The 23,616-nt window shown below is 37.6% G+C and overlaps 1 protein-coding gene across 4 annotated transcripts in view; it reads left to right on the forward strand.

Moving 5' to 3' along the window:
• Window positions 1–23,616, forward strand: part of LOC139717977 (1-phosphatidylinositol 3-phosphate 5-kinase-like) — a 90,950-nt gene that overhangs the window by 52,848 nt on the left and 14,486 nt on the right. For all 4 annotated transcript variants that reach the window (XM_071629460.1, XM_071629462.1, XM_071629461.1 and 1 more), the window contains 4 exons: window positions 21,085–21,219; window positions 21,654–21,710; window positions 22,392–22,571; window positions 23,302–23,405. In XM_071629460.1, coding sequence (XP_071485561.1) covers window positions 21,085–21,219; window positions 21,654–21,710; window positions 22,392–22,571; window positions 23,302–23,405 — 476 coding nt within the window. The remainder of the gene's footprint in view (window positions 1–21,084; window positions 21,220–21,653; window positions 21,711–22,391; window positions 22,572–23,301; window positions 23,406–23,616) is intronic.

Raw genomic sequence — 23,616 nt, forward strand, 5'->3', positions numbered from 1 at the left:
TTTGGACACCCTTTAAATTTGGCAGGACAATTTCTATAACCCTTTAGTCCCCAGCTCAGTTTCAACCTTTCATGTGGCAAGACAGTTTGTATAACCCTTTAATTCCCAGCTATTTTGTACACCATTTCATTTTGCAGGACAATTTCTTTAACCCTTAAATTCCCAGCTCAGTTTCGACCTTTCATTTGGCAAGACAATTTGTATAACCCTTTAATTCCAAGGAACTTTCCATACCCTTTCATTTGCCAGTGCACCCTTTAAATTTGCATTACAATTTCTATAACCCTTTAATTCCCAGCTCAGTGTAGACCTGTTTCATTTGGAAAGGCAGTTTCTATAACCCTTTTATTCTCAGCTATTTTGTACACCCTTTCATTTTGCAGTACAATTTCTATAACCCTTTAATTCCCAGCTCAGTGTAGACCGTTTCATTTGGCAGTACAATTTCTATAACCCTTTAATTCCCAGCTCAGTTTTGACCTTTCATTTGGCAAGACAATTTGTTTAACCCTTTAATTCCCAGCAACTTCGAGTATCCTTTCATTTGCCAGTGCAATTTCTATAACCCTTTAATTCCCAGGAATGTTCTGTACCCTTTCATTTGCCAGTGCGATTTCTATAACCCTTTAAATCCCAGCTATGTATAGACCCTTTCATTTGGCAGGGCAATTTCTATAACCCTTTTATTCTCAGCTATTTTTTACACCCTATAATTTTGCAGTACAATTTCTATAACCCTTTAATCCCCAGCTCAGTTTCAATCTTTCATTTGGCAAGACAATTTGTATAACCCTTTAATTCCCAGCAGCTTCATGTATCCTTCCATTTGGCAGGACAATTTCTATAACCCTTTGATTCCCAGCTATGTGTTGGCCCTTTCATTTGGCAGGGCAATTTCTATAACCCTTTAATTCCCAGCTATTTTTTACACCCTATAATTTTGCAGTACAATTTCTAGAACCCTTTAATCCCCAGCTCAGTTTCAACCTTTCATTTGGCAAGACAATTTGTTTAACCCTTTAATTCCAAGGAACTTTCCATACCCTTTCATTTGCCAGTGCGATTTCTATAACCCTTTGATTCCCAGCGACTTTGTATATCCTTTCAATTGCCAGTGCAATTTCTATAACCCTTTAATTCCCACCTCAGTGTAAACCATTTCATTTGGCAGGACACTTTCTAAAACCCTTTGATTCCCAGCTTTGTGTAGACCATTTCATTTGGCAGGACAATTTCTATAACCCTTTGATTCCCAGGTCAGTGTAGACCTATTTTATTTGGAAAGGCAATTTCTATAACCCTTTTATTCTCAGCTATTTTGTACACCCTTTCATTTGCCAGTGCAATTTCTATAACCCTTTAATTCCCAGCTCAGTGTAGCCCCTTCCATTTGGCAGGACAATTTCTATAACCCTTTGATTCCCAGCTATGTGTTGACCCTTTCATTTGGCAGGGCAATTTCTATAACCCTTTTATTCTCAGCTATTTTGTACGCCATTTCATTTTGCAGGAGAATTTCTTTAACCCTTTAATTCCCAGCTCAGTTTCAACCTTTCATTTGGCAAGACAATTTGTATAACCCTTTAATTCCCAGGAACTTTCTGTACCCTTTCATTTGCCAGTGCGATTTCTACAACCCTTTAATTCGCACCTCAGTGTAAACAATTTCATTTGGAATTCCAATTTCTATAACCCTTTGATTCACAGCTTTGTGTAGACCATTTCATTTGGCAGGACAATTTCTATACCCCTTTGCTTCCCTGGTCAGTGTAGACCTGTTTCATTTGAAAAGGCAGTTTCTATAACCCTTTTATTCTCAGCTATTTTGTACACCCTTTCATTTTGCAGTACAATTTCTATAACCCTTTAATTCCCAGCTCAGTGTAGACCATTTCATTTGGCAGTACAATTTCTATAACCCATTGATTCCCAGCTATGTGTAGACCCTTTCATTTGGCAGGGATATTTCTATAACCCTTTTATTCTCAGCTATTTTGTACACCCTTTAAATTTGCAGTGCAATTTCTATAACCCTTTAGTCCCCAGCTCAGTTTCAACCTTTTATGTGGGAAGACAATTTGAATAACCCTTTAATTCCCAGCATCTTTGTGAACCCTTTCATTTGCCAGTGCAATTTCTATAACCCTTTAATTCCCAGCTCAGTGTAGACCCTTCCATTTGGCAGGACAGTTTCTATAACCCTTTGATTCCCAGCTATGTGTTGACCCTTTCATTTGCCAGTGCGATTTCGATAACCCTTTGATTCCCAGGGACTTCGCATATCCTTTCAATTGCCAGTGTAATTTCTATAACCCTTTAATTCCCACCTCAGTGTAAACCATTTCATTTGGCAGGACAATTTCTAAAACCCTTTGATTCCCAGCTTTGTGTAAACCATTTCATTTGGCAAGACAATTTCTATAACCCTTTGATTCCCAGGTCAGTGTAGACCTATTTCATTTGGAAAGGCAATTTCTATAACCCTTTTATTCTCAGCTAGTTTGTACACCCTTTCATTTTCCAGTACAATTTCTATAACCCTTTAATTCGCAGCTCAGTGTAGACCATTTCATTTGGCAGGAGAATTTCTATAACCCATTGATTCCCAGCTATATGTAGACCCGTTCATTTGGCAGGGATATTTCTATAACCCTTTTATTCTCAGCTATTTTGGACACCCTTTAAATTTGGCAGGACAATTTCTATAACCCTTTAGTCCCCAGCTCAGTTTCAACCTTTTATGTGGCAAGACAGTTTGTATAACCCTTTAATTCCCAGCTATTTTGTACACCATTTCATTTTGCAGGACAATTTCTTTAACCCTTAAATTCCCAGCTCAGTTTCGACCTTTCATTTGGCAAGACAATTTGTATAACCCTTTAATTCCAAGGAACTTTCCATACCCTTTCATTTGCCAGTGCACCCTTTAAATTTGCATTACAATTTCTATAACCCTTTAATTCCCAGCTCAGTGTAGACCTGTTTCATTTGGAAAGGCAGTTTCTATAACCCTTTTATTCTCAGCTATTTTGTACACCCTTTCATTTTGCAGTACAATTTCTATAACCCTTTAATTCCCAGCTCAGTGTAGACCATTTCATTTGGCAGTACAATTTCTATAACCCATTGATTCCCAGCTATGTGTAGACCCTTTCATTTGGCAGGGATATTTCTATAACCCTTTTATTCTCAGCTATTTTGTACACCCTTTAAATTTGCAGTTCAATTTCTATAACCCTTTAGTCCCCAGCTCAGTTTCAACCTTTTATGTGGGAAGACAATTTGAATAACCCTTTAATTCCCAGCATCTTTGTGAACCCTTTCATTTGCCAGTGCAATTTCTATAACCCTTTAATTCCCAGCTCAGTTTCGACCTTTCATTTGGCAAGACAATTTGTATAACCCTTTAATTCCAAGGAACTTTCCGTACCCTTTCATTTGCCAGTGCCATTTCTATAACCCTTTGATTCCCAGCGACTTCGCATATCCTTTCAATTGCCAGTGTAATTTCTATAACCCTTTAATTCCCAACTCAGTGTAAACCATTTCATTTGGCAGGACAATTTCTAAAACCCTTTGATTCCCAGCTTTGTGTAAACCATTTCATTTGGCAAGACAATTTCTATATCCCTTTGATTCCCAGGTCAGTGTAGACCTATTTCATTTGGAAAGGCAATTTCTATAACCCTTTTATTCTCAACTAGTTTGTACACCCTTTCATTTTCCAGTACAATTTCTATAACCCTTTAATTCCCAGCTCAGTGTAGACCATTTCATTTGGCAGGAGAATTTCTATAACCCATTGATTCCCAGCTATATGTAGACCCGTTCATTTGGCAGGGATATTTCTATAACCCTTTTATTCTCAGCTATTTTGTACACCCTTTAAATTTGCATTACAATTTCTATAACCCTTTAGTCCCCACCTCAGTTTCAACCTTTCATGTGGCAAGACAGTTTGTATAACCCTTTAATTCCCAGCAACTTTGTGAACCCTTTCATTTGCCAGTGCAATTTCTATAACCCTTTAATTCCCAGCTCAGTGTAGACCCTTCCATTTGGCAGGACAATTTCTATAACCCTTTGATTCCCAGCTATGTGTTGACACTTTCATTTGGCAGGGCAATTTCTATAACCCTTTTATTCTCAGCTATTTTCTACACCATTTCATTTTGCAGGACAATTTCTTTAACCCTTTAATTCCCAGCTCAGTTTCGACCTTTCATTTGGCAAGACAATTTGTATAACCCTTTAATTCCAAGGAACTTTCCGTACCCTTTCATTTGCCAGTGCGATTTCTATAACCCTTTGGCAGGACAGTTTCTATAACCCTTTGATTCCCAGCTATGTGTAGACTCTTTTATTTGACATCGCAATTTATATAACCCTTTAATTCCTAGCAACTTTGTGTACCCATTTGGCAGGACAGTTTCTATAACCCTTCGATTCCCAGCGACTTCGTATATCCTTTCAATTGCAAGTGCAATTTGTATAACCCTTTAATTCCCAGCAACTTCGTGTATCCTTTCATTTGCCATTGCAATTTCTATAACCCTTTAATTCCCACCTCAGTGTAAACCATATCATTTGGCAGGACAATTTCTATAACCCTTTGATTGCCAGCTTTGTGTAGACCATTTCATTTGGCAGCACAATTTCTATAACCCATTGATTCCCAGCTTTGTGTTGACCCTTTCATTTGGCAGGGATATTTCTATAACCCTTTTATTCTCTGCTATTTTGTACACCCTTTTAATGGTTAGTACAATTTCTATAACCCTTTAGTCCCCAGCTCAGTTTCGACCTTTCCATTTGGCAGGACAATTTCTATAACCCTTTGATTCCCAGCTATGTGTTGACCCTTTCATTTGGCAGGACAATTTCTATAACCCTTTGATTCCCAGCTATGTGTTCACCCTTTCATTTGGCAGGGCAATTTCTATAACCCTTTATTCTCAGCTATTTTGTACACCATTTCATGTTGCAGGACAATTTCTTTAACCCTTTAATGGGGATGGCTAGTAACTGATCATTGGGAATCAGTGGGAATGCTGAGGGATGATTGTTCCAGTCCTTGTGCGATTCATTTAAGAGTACATTATATATCTATTTTTGTGTGAAAATTATTTGCTTCAGAATGGTCTCATATTCAAGTAATGTGCAGTTTAATGTTTCCAGGTAAGTGTCCCTGGTCAGTGACGGGGCATTAATCTGCACATTACTTGAATATGAGACCGTTCTGAAGCAAATGATTTTCACACAACAGTAGATATAATGTACTCTCAAATGAATCCCACAAGGATTGGAACAATCATCCCTCAGCATTCCCACTGATTCCCACTGATCGGTTACTAGCCATCCCCTTTAATTCCCAGCTCAGTTTCGACCTTTCATTTGGCAAGACAATTTGTATAACCCTTTAATTCCCAGGAACTTTCTGTACGCTTTCATTTGCCAGTGCGATTTCTATAACCCTTTGATTCCCAGCGACTTCGTATATCCTTTCATTTGCCAGTGCAATTTCTATAACCCTTTAATTCCCAGCTCAGTGTAGACCATTTCATTTGGCAGGACAATTTCTATAACCTTTTGATTCCCAGCTTTTTGTAGACCCTTTAATTCGGCAGGACAATTTCTATAACCCTTTGATTTCCTGGTCAGTGTACACCTGTTTCATTTTGAAAGGCAATTTCTATAACCCTTGTATTCTCAGCTATTTTGTACACCCTTTCATTTTCCAGTACAATTTCTATAACCCTTTGATCCCCAGCTGAGTTTCGACCTTTCATGTGGCAAGACAATTTGTATAACCCTTTAAATACCAGCAACTTTATGTACCCTTTCATTTGCCAGTGCAATTTCTATAACCCTTTGATTCCCAGCTCATTGAAGACCCTTCCATTTTGCAGGACAATTTCTATAACCCTTTGATTCCCAGCCATGTGTAGACCCTTCCATTTGGCAGGACAATTTCTATAACCCTTTCATTCCCAGCTATGTGTTGACCCTTTCATTTGGCAGGGCAATTTCTATAACCCATTAAATCCCAGTTCAGTGTAGACCATTTCATTTGGCAGGACAATTTCTACAACCCTTTGATTCCCAGGTCAGTGTAGACCTATTTCATTTGGAAAGGCAATTTCTATAACCCTTTTATTCTCAGCTCTTTTGTACACCCTTTCATTTTCCAGTACAATTTCTATAACCCTTTAAATCCCAGCTCAGTGTAGACCCTTTCATTTGGCAAGACAATTTGTATAACCCTTTAATTCCCAGGAACTTTCTGTACCTTTTCATTTGCCAGTGCGATTTCTATAACCCTTTGATTCCCAGTGACTTCGTATATCCTTTAATTTGCCAGTGCAATTTCTCTAACCCTTTAATTCCCACCTCAGTGTAAACCATTTCATTTGGCACGACAATTTCTATAACCCTTTGATTCCCAGCTTTGTGTAGACCATTTCATTTGGCAGGACAATTTTTATAACCCTTTGATTCCCAGGTCAGTGTAGACCTGTTTCATTTGGAAAGGCAATTTCTATAACCCTTTTATTCTCAGCTATTTTGTACACCCTTTCATTTTGCAGTACAATTTCTATAACCCTTTAATTCCCAGCTCAGTGTAGACCATTTCATTTGCCAGGACAATTTCTTTAACCCATTGATTCCAGCTATGTGTAGACATTTTCCATTTGGCAGGGATATTTCTATAACCCTTTTATTCTCAGCTATTTTGTACACCCTTTCATTTTGCAGTACAATTTCTATAACCCTTTAATTCCCAGCTCAGTGTAGACCATTTCATTTGGCAGGACAATTTCTTTAACCCATTGATTCCAGCTATGTGTAGACCCTTTCCATTTGGCAGGGATATTTCTATAACCCTTTTATTCTCAGCTATTTTGTACACCCTTTAAATTTGCAGTACAATTTCTATAACCCTTTAATCCCCAGCTCAGTTTCGACCTTTCATTTTGCAAGACAATTTCTTTAATCCTTTAATTCCCAGCAACTTTGTGAACCCTTTCATTTGCCAGTGCAATTTCTATAACCCTTTAATTCCCAGCTCAGTGTAGACCCTTCCATTTGGCAGGACTATATTTCTATAACCCTTTGATTCCCAGCTATGTGTTGACCCTTTCATTTGGCAGGGCAATTTCTATAACCCTCTTATTCTCAGCTATTTTGTACACCTTTTAAATTTGCAGTACAATTTCTATAACCCTTTAATCCCCAGCTCAGTTTCAACCTTTCATGTGGCAAGACAATTTGTATAACCCTTTAATTCCAAGCAACTTTGTGAACCCCTTTCATCTGCCAGTGCAATTTCTATAACCATTTAATTCCCAGCTCAGTGTAGACCCTTCCATTTGGCAGGACAATTTCTATAAGCCTTTTATTCTCACCTATTTTGTATACCATTTCATTTTGCAGGACAATTTCTTTAACCCTTTAATTCCCAGCTCACTTTCGACCTTTCATTTGGCAAGACAATTTGTATAACCCTTTAATTCCCAGGAACGTTCTGTACCCTTTCATTTGCCAGTGCGATTTCTATAACCCTTTGATTCCCAGCTATGTGTAGACTCTTTTATTTGACAGGGCAATTTGTATAACCCTTTAATTCCTAGCAACTTTGTGTACCCTTTCATTTGCCAGTGGAATTTCTATAACCCTTTCAATCCCAGCTATGTATAGACCCTTTCATTTGGCAGGGCAATTTCTATAACCCTTTTATTCTCAGCTATTTTTTACACCCTATAATTTTGCAGTACAATTTCTAAAAGCCTTTAATCCCCAGCTCAGTTTCAACCTTTCATTTGGCAAGACAATTTGTATAACCCTTTAATTCCCAGCAACTTCGTGTATATTTGCCAGCGCAATTTCTATTACCCTTTAATTCCCAGGAACGTTCTGTACCCTTTCATTTGCCAGTGCGATTTCTATAACCCTTTTAATCCCAGCTATGTATAGACCCTTTTATTTGACAGGGCAATTTCTATAACCCTTTTATTCTCAGCTATTTTTTACACCCTATAATTTTGCAGTGCAATTTCTATAACCCTGTAATCCCCAGCTCAGTTTCAACGTTTCATTTGGCAAGACAATTTTTATATCCCTTTAATTCCCAGCAACTTCCTGTATCCTTCCATTTGGCAGGACAATTTCTATAGCCCTTTGATTCCCAGCTATGTGTTGGCCCTTTCATTTGGCAGGGCAATTTCTATAACCCTTTAATTCCCAGCTCAGTTTCGACCTTTCATTTGGCAAGACAATTTGTATAACCCTTTAATTTCCAGGAACTTTCTGTACCCTTTCATTTGCCAGTGCGATTTCTATAACTCTTTGATTCCGAGCGACTTCGTATATCCTTTCATTTGCCAGTGATATTTCTATAACCCTTTGATTCCCAGCTTTGTGTAGACCATTTCATTTGGCAGTACAATTTCTATAACCCTTTAATCCCCAGCTCAGTTTCGACCTTTCATTTGGCAAGACAATTTGTATAACCCTTTAATTCCCAGCAACTTCGTGTATCCTTTCATTTGCCATTGCAATTTCTATAACCCTTTAATTCCCACCTCAGTGTAAACCATATCATTTGGCAGGACAATTTCTATAACCCTTTGATTCCCAGCTTTGTGTAGACCATTTCATTCGGCAGGACAATTTCTATAACCCTTTGATTCCCAGGTCAGTGTAGACCTGTTTTATTTGGAAAGGCAATTTCTATAACCCTTTCATTCTCAGCTATTTTGTACACCCTTTCATTTTGCAGTACAATTTCTATAACCCTTTAATTCCCAGCTCAGTGTAGACCATTTCATTTGGCAGCACAATTTCTATAACCCATTGATTCCCAGCTTTGTGTTGACCCTTTCATTTGGCAGGGATATTTCTATAACCCTTTTATTCTCTGCTATTTTGTACACCCTTTAAATGGTTAGTACAATTTCTATAACCCTTTAGTCCCCAGCTCAGTTTCGACCTTTCCATTTGGCAGGACAATTTCTATAACCCTTTGATTCCCAGCTATGTGTTGACCCTTTCATTTGGCAGGACAATTTCTATAACCCTTTGATTCCCAGCTATGTGTTCACCCTTTCATTTGGCAGGGCAATTTCTATAACCCTTTATTCTCAGCTATTTTGTACACCATTTCATGTTGCAGGACAATTTCTTTAACCCTTTAATGGGGATGGCTAGTAACTGATCATTGGGAATCAGTGGGAATGCTGAGGGATGATTGTTCCAGTCCTTGTGGGATTCATTTAAGAGTACATTATATATCTATTTTTGTGTGAAAATTATTTGCTTCAGAATGGTCTCATATTCAAGTAATGTGCAGTTTAATGTTTCCAGGTAAGTGTCCCTGGTCAGTGACGGGGCATTAATCTGCACATTACTTGAATATGAGACCGTTCTGAAGCAAATGATTTTCACACAACAGTAGATATAATGTACTCTTAAATGAATCCCACAAGGATTGGAACAATCATCCCTCAGCATTCCCACTGATTCCCACTGATCGGTTACTAGCCATCCCCTTTAATTCCCAGCTCAGTTTCGACCTTTCATTTGGCAAGACAATTTGTATAACCCTTTAATTCCCAGGAACTTTCTGTACGCTTTCATTTGCCAGTGCGATTTCTATAACCCTTTGATTCCCAGCGACTTCGTATATCCTTTCATTTGCCAGTGCAATTTCTATAACCCTTTAATTCCCAGCTCAGTGTAGACCATTTCATTTGGCAGGACAATTTCTATAACCCTTTGATTCCCAGCTTTTTGTAGACCCTTTAATTCGGCAGGACAATTTCTATAACCCTTTGATTTCCTGGTCAGTGTAGACCTGTTTCATTTTGAAAGGCAATTTCTATAACCCTTGTATTCTCAGCTATTTTGTACACCCTTTCATTTTCCAGTACAGTTTCTGTAACCCTTTAATTCCCAGCTCAGTGTAGACCATTTCATTTGGTAGGACAATTTCTATAACCCATTGATTCCCAGCTATTTGTAGACCCTTTCATTTGGCAGGGATATTTCTATAACCCTTTTATTCGCAGCTATTTTCTACACCCTTTAAATTTCCAGTACAATTTCTATAACCCTTTGATCCCCAGCTGAGTTTCGACCTTTCATGTGGCAAGACAATTTGTATAACCCTTTAAATCCCAGCAACTTTATGTACCCTTTCATTTGCCAGTGCAATTTCTATAACCCTTTGATTCCCAGCTCAGTGAAGACCCTTCCATTTTGCAGGACAATTTCTATAACCCTTTGATTCCCAGCCATGTGTAGACCCTTCCATTTCGCAGGACAATTTCTATAACCCGTTCATTCCCAGCTATGTGTTGACCCTTTCATTTGGCAGGGCAATTTCTATAACCCATTAAATCCCAGTTCAGTGAAGACCATTTCATTTTGCAGGACAATTTGTATAACCCTTTGATTCCCAGCCATGTGTAGACCCTTCCATTTTGCAGGACAATTTCTATAAGCCTTTGATTCCCAGCTATGTGTTGACCCTTTCATTTGGCAGGGCAATTTCTATACCCCTTTTATTCTCAGCTATTTTGTACACCATTTAATTTTGCAGGACAATTTCTTTAACCCTTTAATTCCCAGCTCAGTTTCGACCTTTTATTTGGCAAGACAATTTGTATAACCCTTTAATTCCCAGGAACTTTCTGTACCCTTTCATTTGCCAGTGCAATTTCTATAACCCTTCGATTCCCAGCGACTTCGTATATCCTTTCATTTGCCAGTGCAATTTCTATAACCCTTTGATTCCCAGCTTTGTGTAGACCATTTCATTTGGCAGTACAATTTCTATAACCCTTTAATCCCCAGCTCAGTTTCAACCTTTCATTTGGCAAGACAATTTGTATAACCCTTTAATTCCCAGCAACTTCTTGTATCCTTTCATTTGCCAGTGCAATTTCTATAACCCTTTGATTCCCAGGTCAGTGTAGACCTGTTTCATTTGGAAAGGCAATTTCTATAACCCTTTGATTCTCAGCTATTTTGTACACCCTTTCATTTTGCAGTACAATTTCTATAACCCTTTAATTCCCAGCTCAGTGTTAACCATTTTATTTGGCAGCACAATTTCTGTAACCCATTGAATCCCAGCTATTTGTAGACCCTTTCATTTTGCAGGACAATTTCTTTAACCCTTCAATTCCCAGCTCAGTTTCGACCTTTCATTTAGGAAGACACTTTGTATAACCCTTTAATTCCCAGGAACTTAGTGTACCCTTTCATTTGCCAGTGCGATTTCTATAATCCTTTGATTCCCAGCTATATGTAGACTCTTTCTTTGACAGGGCAATTTCTATAACCCTTTAATTCCCAGCTCAGTGTAGACCCTTCCATTTGGCAGTGCAATTTTAATAACCATTTAATTCCCAGCTCAATTTCAACCTTTCATTTGACTAGGCAATTTATATAACCCTTTATAATTCCCAGCAACTTCGTGTATCCTTTCATTTGCCAGTACAATTTCTATAACCTTTAATCCCCACCTCAGTATAGACCATTTCATTTGGCAGGACAATTTCTATAACCCTTTGATTCCCAGCCCTTTGATTCCCAGCTTTGTGTAGACCATTTCATTTGGCAGGACAATTTCTATAACCCTTTGATTTTTAGCTATGTGTAGACCCTTTTATTTGACAGGGCAATTTCTATAACCCTTTAATTCCCAGCTATTTTGTACACCCTATAATTTTGCAGGACAATTTCTATAACTTTTTAATCCCCAACTCAGTTTCGACCTTTCATTTGGCAAGACAATTTGTAAAACCCTTTAATTCCCAGCAACTTTGTGTACTCTTTCATTTGCCAGTGCAATTTCTATAACCCTTTAATTCCCAGCTCAGTGTAGACCCTTCCATTTGGCAGGGGAATTTCTATAAACCTTTTGTTCCTAGCTATTTTGTACACCCTTTCATTTTGCCAGACAATTTGTATAACCCTTTAATTCCCATTAAATTCATGTACTTTTTCATTTGCCAGTGCGATTTCTTTGATTCCCAGCTATGTGTTGACCCTTTCATTTGGCAGGACAATTTCTATAATCCTTTGATTCTCTGGTCAGTGTAGACCTGTTTCATTTGGAAAGGCAATTTCTATAACCCTTTTATTCTCAGCTATTTTGTACACCCTTTCATTTTGCAGTACAATTTCTGTAACCCTTTAAGTCCCAGCTCAGTGTAGACCATGTCATTTGGCAGGACAATTTCTATAATCCTTTGATTCTCAGCCATGTGTAGACCCTTCCATTTGGCAGGCAATTTCTATAACCCTTTGATTCCCAGCTATGTGTTGACCCTTTCATTTGGCAGGTCAATTTCTATAACCCTTTTATTCTCAGCTATTTTGTACACCCTTTCATTTTGCAGGACAATTTCTTTAACCCTTCAATTCCCAGCTCAGTTTCGACCTTTCATTTAGGAAGACACTTTGTATAACCCTTTAATTCCCAGGAACTTAGTGTACCCTTTCATTTGCCAGTGCGATTTCTATAATCCTTTGATTCCCAGCTATATGTAGACTCTTTTCTTTGACAGGGCAATTTCTATAACCCTTTAATTCCCAGCTCAGTGTAGACCCTTCCATTTGGCAGGGCAATTTTAATAAACATTTAATTCCCAGCTCAATTTCAACCTAATCATTTGACTAGGCAATTTATATAACCCTTTCATTCCCAGCAACTTCGTGTATCCTTTCATTTGCCAGTACAATTTCTATAACCTTTAATCCCCACCTCAGTGTAGACCATTTCATTTGGCAGGACAATTTCTATAGCCCTTTGATTCCCAGCCCTTTGATTCCCAGCTTTGTGTAGACCATTTCATTTGGCAGGACAATTTCTATAACACTTTGATTTTTAGCTATGTGTAGACCCTTTTATTTGACAGGGCAATTTCTATAACCCTTTAATTCCCAGCTATTTTGTACGCCCTATAATTTTGCAGGACAATTTCTATAACTTTTTAATCCCCAACTCAGTTTCGACCTTTCATTTGGCAAGACATTTTGTAAAACCCTTTAATTCCCAGCAACTTTGTGTACTCTTTCATTTGCCAGTGCAATTTCTATAACCCTTTAATTCCCAGCTCAGTGTAGACCCTTCCATTTGGCAGGGGAATTTCTATAAACCTTTTGTTCCTAGCTATTTTTTACACCCTTTCATTTTGCCAGACAATTTGTATAACCCTTTAATTCCCATTAAATTCATGTACTTTTTCATTTGCCAGTGCGATTTCTTTGATTCCCAGCTATGTGTTGACCCTTTCATTTGGCAGGACAATTTCTATAATCCTTTGATTCCCAGCTCAGTGTAGACCTGTTTCATTTGGAAAGGCAATTTCTATATTCCTTTTATTCTCAGCTATTTTGTACACCCTTTTATTTTGCAGTACAATTTCTATACCCCTTTAATTCCCAGCTCAGTGTAGACCATTTCATTTTGCAGGACAATTTGTATAACCCTTTGATTCCCAGCCATGTGTAGACCCTTCCATTTTGCAGGACAATTTCTATAAGCCTTTGATTCCCAGCTATGTGTTGACCCTTTCATTTGGCAGGGCAATTTCTATACCCCTTTTATTCTCAGCTATTTTGTACACCATTTAATTTTGCAGGACAATTTCTTTAACCCTTTAATTCCCAGCTCAGTTTCGACCTTTTATTTGGCAAGACAATTTGTATAACCCTTTAATTCCCAGGAACTTTCTGTACCCTTTCATTTGCCAGTGCAATTTCTATAACCCTTCGATTCCCAGCGACTTCGTATATCCTTTCATTTGCCAGTGCAATTTCTATAACCCTTTGATTCCCAGCTTTGTGTAGACCATTTCATTTGGCAGTACAATTTCTATAACCCTTTAATCCCCAGCTCAGTTTCAACCTTTCATTTGGCAAGACAATTTGTATAACCCTTTAATTCCCAGCAACTTCTTGTATCCTTTCATTTGCCAGTGCAATTTCTATAACCCTTTGATTCCCAGGTCAGTGTAGACCTGTTTCATTTGGAAAGGCAATTTCTATAACCCTTTGATTCTCAGCTATTTTGTACACCCTTTCATTTTGCAGTACAATTTCTATAACCCTTTAATTCCCAGCTCAGTGTTAACCATTTTATTTGGCAGCACAATTTCTGTAACCCATTGAATCCCAGCTATTTGTAGACCCTTTCATTTTGCAGGACAATTTCTTTAACCCTTCAATTCCCAGCTCAGTTTCGACCTTTCATTTAGGAAGACACTTTGTATAACCCTTTAATTCCCAGGAACTTAGTGTACCCTTTCATTTGCCAGTGCGATTTCTATAATCCTTTGATTCCCAGCTATATGTAGACTCTTTTCTTTGACAGGGCAATTTCTATAACCCTTTAATTCCCAGCTCAGTGTAGACCCTTCCATTTGGCAGTGCAATTTTAATAACCATTTAATTCCCAGCTCAATTTCAACCTTTCATTTGACTAGGCAATTTATATAACCCTTTAATTCCCAGCAACTTCGTGTATCCTTTCATTTGCCAGTACAATTTCTATAACCTTTAATCCCCACCTCAGTATAGACCATTTCATTTGGCAGGACAATTTCTATAACCCTTTGATTCCCAGCCCTTTGATTCCCAGCTTTGTGTAGACCATTTCATTTGGCAGGACAATTTCTATAACCCTTTGATTTTTAGCTATGTGTAGACCCTTTTATTTGACAGGGCAATTTCTATAACCCTTTAATTCCCAGCTATTTTGTACACCCTATAATTTTGCAGGACAATTTCTATAACTTTTTAATCCCCAACTCAGTTTCGACCTTTCATTTGGCAAGACAATTTGTAAAACCCTTTAATTCCCAGCAACTTTGTGTACTCTTTCATTTGCCAGTGCAATTTCTATAACCCTTTAATTCCCAGCTCAGTGTAGACCCTTCCATTTGGCAGGGGAATTTCTATAAACCTTTTGTTCCTAGCTATTTTGTACACCCTTTCATTTTGCCAGACAATTTGTATAACCCTTTAATTCCCATTAAATTCATGTACTTTTTCATTTGCCAGTGCGATTTCTTTGATTCCCAGCTATGTGTTGACCCTTTCATTTGGCAGGACAATTTCTATAATCCTTTGATTCTCTGGTCAGTGTAGACCTGTTTCATTTGGAAAGGCAATTTCTATAACCCTTTTATTCTCAGCTATTTTGTACACCCTTTCATTTTGCAGTACAATTTCTGTAACCCTTTAAGTCCCAGCTCAGTGTAGACCATGTCATTTGGCAGGACAATTTCTATAATCCTTTGATTCTCAGCCATGTGTAGACCCTTCCATTTGGCAGGCAATTTCTATAACCCTTTGATTCCCAGCTATGTGTTGACCCTTTCATTTGGCAGGTCAATTTCTATAACCCTTTTATTCTCAGCTATTTTGTACACCCTTTCATTTTGCAGGACAATTTCTTTAACCCTTCAATTCCCAGCTCAGTTTCGACCTTTCATTTAGGAAGACACTTTGTATAACTCTTTAATTCCCAGGAACTTAGTGTACCCTTTCATTTGCCAGTGCGATTTCTATAATCCTTTGATTCCCAGCTATATGTAGACTCTTTTCTTTGACAGGGCAATTTCTATAACCCTTTAATTCCCAGCTCAGTGTAGACCCTTCCATTTGGCAGGGCAATTTTAATAACCATTTAATTCCCAGCTCAATTTCAACCTAATCATTTGACTAGGCAATTTATATAACCCTTTCATTCCCAGCAACTTCGTGTATCCTTTCATTTGCCAGTACAATTTCTATAACCTTTAATCCCCACCTCAGTGTAGACCATTTCATTTGGCAGGACAATTTCTATAGCCCTTTGATTCCCAGCCCTTTGATTCCCAGCTTTGTGTAGACCATTTCATTTGGCAGGACAATTTCTATAACACTTTGATTTTTAGCTATGTGTAGACCCTTTTATTTGACAGGGCAATTTCTATAACCCTTTAATTCCCAGCTATTTTGTACGCCCTATAATTTTGCAGGACAATTTCTATAACTTTTTAATCCCCAACTCAGTTTCGACCTTTCATTTGGCAAGACATTTTGTAAAACCCTTTAATTCCCAGCAACTTTGTGTACTCTTTCATTTGCCAGTGCAATTTCTATAACCCTTTAATTCCCAGCTCAGTGTAGACCCTTCCATTTGGCAGGGGAATTTCTATAAACCTTTTGTTCCTAGCTATTTTGTACACCCTTTCATTTTGCCAGACAATTTGTATAACCCTTTAATTCCCATTAAATTCATGTACTTTTTCATTTGCCAGTGCGATTTCTTTGATTCCCAGCTATGTGTTGACCCTTTCATTTGGCAGGACAATTTCTATAATCCTTTGATTCCCAGCTCAGTGTAGACCTGTTTCATTTGGAAAGGCAATTTCTATATTCCTTTTATTCTCAGCTATTTTGTACACCCTTTTATTTTGCAGTACAATTTCTATACCCCTTTAATTCCCAGCTCAGTGTAGACCATTTCATTTTGCAGGACAATTTGTATAACCCTTTGATTCCCAGCCATGTGTAGACCCTTCCATTTTGCAGGACAATTTCTATAAGCCTTTGATTCCCAGCTATGTGTTGACCCTTTCATTTGGCAGGGCAATTTCTATACCCCTTTTATTCTCAGCTATTTTGTACACCATTTAATTTTGCAGGACAATTTCTTTAACCCTTTAATTCCCAGCTCAGTTTCGACCTTTTATTTGGCAAGACAATTTGTATAACCCTTTAATTCCCAGGAACTTTCTGTACCCTTTCATTTGCCAGTGCAATTTCTATAACCCTTCGATTCCCAGCGACTTCGTATATCCTTTCATTTGCCAGTGCAATTTCTATAACCCTTTGATTCCCAGCTTTGTGTAGACCATTTCATTTGGCAGTACAATTTCTATAACCCTTTAATCCCCAGCTCAGTTTCAACCTTTCATTTGGCAAGACAATTTGTATAACCCTTTAATTCCCAGCAACTTCTTGTATCCTTTCATTTGCCAGTGCAATTTCTATAACCCTTTGATTCCCAGGTCAGTGTAGACCTGTTTCATTTGGAAAGGCAATTTCTATAACCCTTTGATTCTCAGCTATTTTGTACACCCTTTCATTTTGCAGTACAATTTCTATAACCCTTTAATTCCCAGCTCAGTGTTAACCATTTTATTTGGCAGCACAATTTCTGTAACCCATTGAATCCCAGCTATTTGTAGACCCTTTCATTTTGCAGGACAATTTCTTTAACCCTTCAATTCCCAGCTCAGTTTCGACCTTTCATTTAGGAAGACACTTTGTATAACCCTTTAATTCCCAGGAACTTAGTGTACCCTTTCATTTGCCAGTGCGATTTCTATAATCCTTTGATTCCCAGCTATATGTAGACTCTTTTCTTTGACAGGGCAATTTCTATAACCCTTTAATTCCCAGCTCAGTGTAGACCCTTCCATTTGGCAGTGCAATTTTAATAACCATTTAATTCCCAGCTCAATTTCAACCTTTCATTTGACTAGGCAATTTATATAACCCTTTAATTCCCAGCAACTTCGTGTATCCTTTCATTTGCCAGTACAATTTCTATAACCTTTAATCCCCACCTCAGTATAGACCATTTCATTTGGCAGGACAATTTCTATAACCCTTTGATTCCCAGCCCTTTGATTCCCAGCTTTGTGTAGACCATTTCATTTGGCAGGACAATTTCTATAACCCTTTGATTTTTAGCTATGTGTAGACCCTTTTATTTGACAGGGCAATTTCTATAACCCTTTAATTCCCAGCTATTTTGTACACCCTATAATTTTGCAGGACAATTTCTATAACTTTTTAATCCCCAACTCAGTTTCGACCTTTCATTTGGCAAGACAATTTGTAAAACCCTTTAATTCCCAGCAACTTTGTGTACTCTTTCATTTGCCAGTGCAATTTCTATAACCCTTTAATTCCCAGCTCAGTGTAGACCCTTCCATTTGGCAGGGGAATTTCTATAAACCTTTTGTTCCTAGCTATTTTGTACACCCTTTCATTTTGCCAGACAATTTGTATAACCCTTTAATTCCCATTAAATTCATGTACTTTTTCATTTGCCAGTGCGATTTCTTTGATTCCCAGCTATGTGTTGACCCTTTCATTTGGCAGGACAATTTCTATAATCCTTTGATTCTCTGGTCAGTGTAGACCTGTTTCATTTGGAAAGGCAATTTCTATAACCCTTTTATTCTCAGCTATTTTGTACACCCTTTCATTTTGCAGTACAATTTCTGTAACCCTTTAAGTCCCAGCTCAGTGTAGACCATGTCATTTGGCAGGACAATTTCTATAATCCTTTGATTCTCAGCCATGTGTAGACCCTTCCATTTGGCAGGCAATTTCTATAACCCTTTGATTCCCAGCTATGTGTTGACCCTTTCATTTGGCAGGTCAATTTCTATAACCCTTTTATTCTCAGCTATTTTGTACACCCTTTCATTTTGCAGGACAATTTCTTTAACCCTTCAATTCCCAGCTCAGTTTCGACCTTTCATTTAGGAAGACACTTTGTATAACCCTTTAATTCCCAGGAACTTAGTGTACCCTTTCATTTGCCAGTGCGATTTCTATAATCCTTTGATTCCCAGCTATATGTAGACTCTTTTCTTTGACAGGGCAATTTCTATAACCCTTTAATTCCCAGCTCAGTGTAGACCCTTCCATTTGGCAGGGCAATTTTAATAACCATTTAATTCCCAGCTCAATTTCAACCTAATCATTTGACTAGGCAATTTATATAACCCTTTCATTCCCAGCAACTTCGTGTATCCTTTCATTTGCCAGTACAATTTCTATAACCTTTAATCCCCACCTCAGTGTAGACCATTTCATTTGGCAGGACAATTTCTATAGCCCTTTGATTCCCAGCCCTTTGATTCCCAGCTTTGTGTAGACCATTTCATTTGGCAGGACAATTTCTATAACACTTTGATTTTTAGCTATGTGTAGACCCTTTTATTTGACAGGGCAATTTCTATAACCCTTTAATTCCCAGCTATTTTGTACGCCCTATAATTTTGCAGGACAATTTCTATAACTTTTTAATCCCCAACTCAGTTTCGACCTTTCATTTGGCAAGACATTTTGTAAAACCCTTTAATTCCCAGCAACTTTGTGTACTCTTTCATTTGCCAGTGCAATTTCTATAACCCTTTAATTCCCAGCTCAGTGTAGACCCTTCCATTTGGCAGGGGAATTTCTATAAACCTTTTGTTCCTAGCTATTTTGTACACCCTTTCATTTTGCCAGACAATTTGTATAACCCTTTAATTCCCATTAAATTCATGTACTTTTTCATTTGCCAGTGCGATTTCTTTGATTCCCAGCTATGTGTTGACCCTTTCATTTGGCAGGACAATTTCTATAATCCTTTGATTCCCAGCTCAGTGTAGACCTGTTTCATTTGGAAAGGCAATTTCTATATTCCTTTTATTCTCAGCTATTTTGTACACCCTTTTATTTTGCAGTACAATTTCTATACCCCTTTAATTCCCAGCTCAGTGTAGACCATTTCATTTGGCAGGACAACTTCTATAACCCTTTAATTCCCAGCTATGTATTGACCCTTTCATTCGGCAGGGCAATCTCCATAACCCTTTTATTCTCAGCTATTTTGGACACCCTTTGATTTTGCAGTACAATTTCTATAACCCTTTAATCCTCAGCTCAGTTACGACCTTTCATTTGGCAAGACATTTTTGCTAACCCTTTGATTCCCAGCTATGTGTAGACCCTTTCATTTGGCATTACAATTTTTATAATCCTTTAAACCCCAGCTCAGATTCGACCTTTCATTTGGCAAGACATTTTTGCTAACCCTTTGATTCCCAGCTATGTGTAGACCCTTTCATTTGGCATTACAATTTTTATAATCCTTTAAACCCCAGCTCAGATTCGACCTTTCATTTGGCAAGACAATTTGTATAACCCTTTAATTCCCAGCTCAGTGTAGACCATTTCGTTTGGCAGGACAATTTCTATAATCCTTTAATTCCCAGCTATGTGCAGACCCTTTCATTTGGCAGGGCAATTTTTATAACCCTTTAATTTCCAGCTCAGTGTAGACCATTTCATTTGGCAGGACACATTCTATAACCCTTTAATTCCCAGCAACTTTGTGTACCCTTTCATTTGCCAGTGCAATTTCCATAACCCTTTTATTCTCAGCTATTTTGGACACCCTTTAATTTTGCAGCACAGTGTAGACCTGTTTCATTTGGCAAGGCAAATTCTATAACCCTTTTATTCTCAGCTATTTTGTACACCCTTTCCTCTTGCAGTACAATGTCTATAGCCCTTTAATTCCCTGCTTAGTGGAGACCCTTTCTTTTGGCAAGGCAATTTCTAGAACCCTTTTCATTTCAGCTATTTGTACACCCTTTCATTTTGCTGTACAATTTCTTTAACCCTTTAATTCCCACCTCAGTGTAGACCCTATCATTTGGCAAGACAATTTTTATAACCCTTTTATTCCCAGCAACTTCGTGTACCCTTTCATTTGCCAGTGCAATTTCTAATTATAACCCTTTAATTCCCAGCTCAGTTTAGACCTTTTTAATTTTCAGGACAATTTCTATGACCCTTTTCTTCTCAGCTATTTTGCTCACCGTTTCATTTGGCAGTACAATTTCTATAACCCTTTAATTCCCAGCTAAGTGTAGACCCTTTCATTTGTTAGACACACATTCAATTAAAGTGCTATATGTATAATCAGTTTGGTTTTTTCAGTTTCTTGAAGTTGCTTACTGTACGGTCATGAATGTGAGAGTTGAATTTCTTGTGCGAAAGCAAAGTGCGTTGTTTGATGCTACTCTATGAAATCATCAGCTAAATGTTGTGTATTTGTATGTTCATATTTTTCATTCTTTTTATTTTAAACTCCACTTTCAAAAAAAAAAAAAAAAATAGGTTCCAACACAAAGATTAATCATGCAATTCTACCTTTATGTTCAGTAGCACAGGTGAAGATGTTGTAGTTTGAGTGCTATAAACACATATTATGATGCTTTTTTTGTTAACCAGGTAAAATCAGCCAGGGTGTGTTAATGTTCCAGAGGACCAAATCAGCCAGTAGTGGACTCATTGGCCCTTCCTCAAGCAGGGATGATTGGGGTGTAATGCTACCAGCATCAGAAGCCCTGGAAGAGGATGGTCAAGGTACGTATACTTTGTAGACAATACACATTGAAACTTAATACAGAGATGCACATCATTTTATTTCTTTTCTTTCTTTTGTGTACATTATATCGCCTTGTCAGATCTTCAGATCTGCCTTAATTTTCATGTATTTTCTATTTCATCCAAAAAAAAAAAAAGACATACAAAATTTACATATACTAGTTGTACTAATTCTTGGATACCAGTACTTCATGATTTGTAAAGCATAATAGCCATAATTTCTCAAAGTTTAAATGTCATATTATAGATAAGCATTATTAGTATTGTTATAGTTTTCATTATTAACCCTGAAAAAGCACTGATTAGTTTCATGATGATACCAATTATTATACTTTTGATCGTCATTATGATGGCAATTATTATTAGCACTATCGTTACTATTAATATCATCCCTTTTCTCACTTTCTACACAGACAAACTCAGCACAGATGACAAGCTTGATGATCAAATCACTCCACACATTGAACTGCGTAAGTAAGCCTATAGATATTCTATCCTACTGCTGTGGAACAGCTTTGTACCAGCACACTACTGCATTGTCCTATGAGATATCATGCTTGTCTTACTGGAGTAGATATCATATCAAATTTGAATTTCATTCATAAATGTACATTATGTTGTGATGATGTACACAGTCGCTCAAATCATCATACCATTTTAAAGTTATAGTTTTGTGGTATCATGGCAATAAATATAATAATGGTAGCTAGTCTTTATGTAGTGCAGTTCAGACTTGTGAAAAATATCAATGCGCTTTACAGACTGTTATTACCCTGGTCACCGGATACTTTTTTTACAACCAGCACTGATAGTGCTCTTTCTCCACTGCCTGGGCAGCATACAGATGCGCATATTGCTGATCAACCAACAGAAACATTCTCATCCTACCAGGTACCCATTTAAACTCCTGGGTGGAGAGCAGTATCATGGATAAAGTACCTTGCTGAAAGATAAACTTGACAAGCTTTGTTGGGCTCAAACCCACAAACCTATATCACATTCATGTGATTCAAAGGTGAAAACTCCTGTCCACTTGGCCACTCCACATCTTTCCATTGAAACCATCACATGTTAATGTCTTTTTTGCAACTGGTAACTTTGCTTTTCTCTCATCGCTTCTTGCTTTGAAATCCCATTTGTGTCCTTGGCAGAGTTCTCAGATCAGACCAACACGCAGTTCTTTTGTGGAGTGTACTTTGCTGCCCAATTCCAGGAACTGCGCAAACTCATCTTTCCCATTGGGGAAGATGTCTACATCAGGTCACTGTCACGATGCATGCAGTGGGTGGCAAGAGGTGGCAAGTCAGGATTAAAGTTCATGAAGACATTAGGTAAGCCAAACTGTTTTTTTTTCATTTGTGTCTAGTATTTATGCCAGTTGGTGGTACTTATGTACTTTGGAACCCAAATCAAGAGTTGTGTGCAAATTTCAACAAACTGGCTATGATAGATGTATATCTGTAGTTATTATGGGGTGTCACACTATTCAGGGGTATTGAGAGGTATTAAAATAATTTGCTTTGTCAACAATAGCATGTACCACTGATTATTTAGATAGATGATAAAAAATCACTTTTTCACTTGAAGAGTAGAGATGTTCAGCTTTCCTTCTTATCATTTTGTGGCATTCAAGTATTAATGGCTGTCTTTTATCTCTTCCTCTGAAACAAATTTATTTTGTCAGTGTTTGATATGCCATCTTGTTTTGTTGTTGTTGCTGTGTGTGTGTGTGTGTAAATGTGTGTATTTGTGTATCATGTGAGTTGACATCTGTGTATCTCACAGTGGCAAAGTAACATTTGGTAGAATCTTGACTTAGTTATTTTGTTTGGTGTCAATGTCTTGTTCTAGAGTAGACTCCGCACTAAAGGATACACATATTAGCACTGGCATTACAAATTCCTTGGCAAGCTAAGAGCTAATGCCACAAGAATCTGGAAAATACAGTGTACATGGGGTTTGACAAGCCAAACAGTTAAGAGAGTGTGTCATGATAAATTTCTATTTAATTTCGTATCATGCTAATATATATATATATATTTTTTTTTTTTTTTCATACAGATGACCGACTGATTCTGAAACAGATGTCCAGATCAGAAGCCCACTCCTTCCTCAAGTTTGCACCAAACTACTTCCAGTACATCCAGCGAGCTCACAACAATAAGGTAACTTATAGGTTGGGAATCAACCTCACACATTATTGGAGGATAACAGTTATCAAATTTCTTAACTTGTACCAATTAACAAAAGCAGAATGAAATCACATATCCATCAAAAGTCAATTGTGCTTTGAGGTGAGTAAATAAAATTCTGGGTTTCTTTTTTTTTCCAGACATTAAATCTCCATGGGTATTGATTGCAGTCGCTTTCACACAA

The sequence above is a fragment of the Diadema antillarum genome, unplaced genomic scaffold, assembly GCF_040938485.1.
Source record: "Diadema antillarum isolate AM-2024a unplaced genomic scaffold, OU_Dant_1.0 scf00000086, whole genome shotgun sequence".
Taxonomy (NCBI): Eukaryota; Metazoa; Echinodermata; class Echinoidea; order Diadematoida; family Diadematidae; genus Diadema; species Diadema antillarum.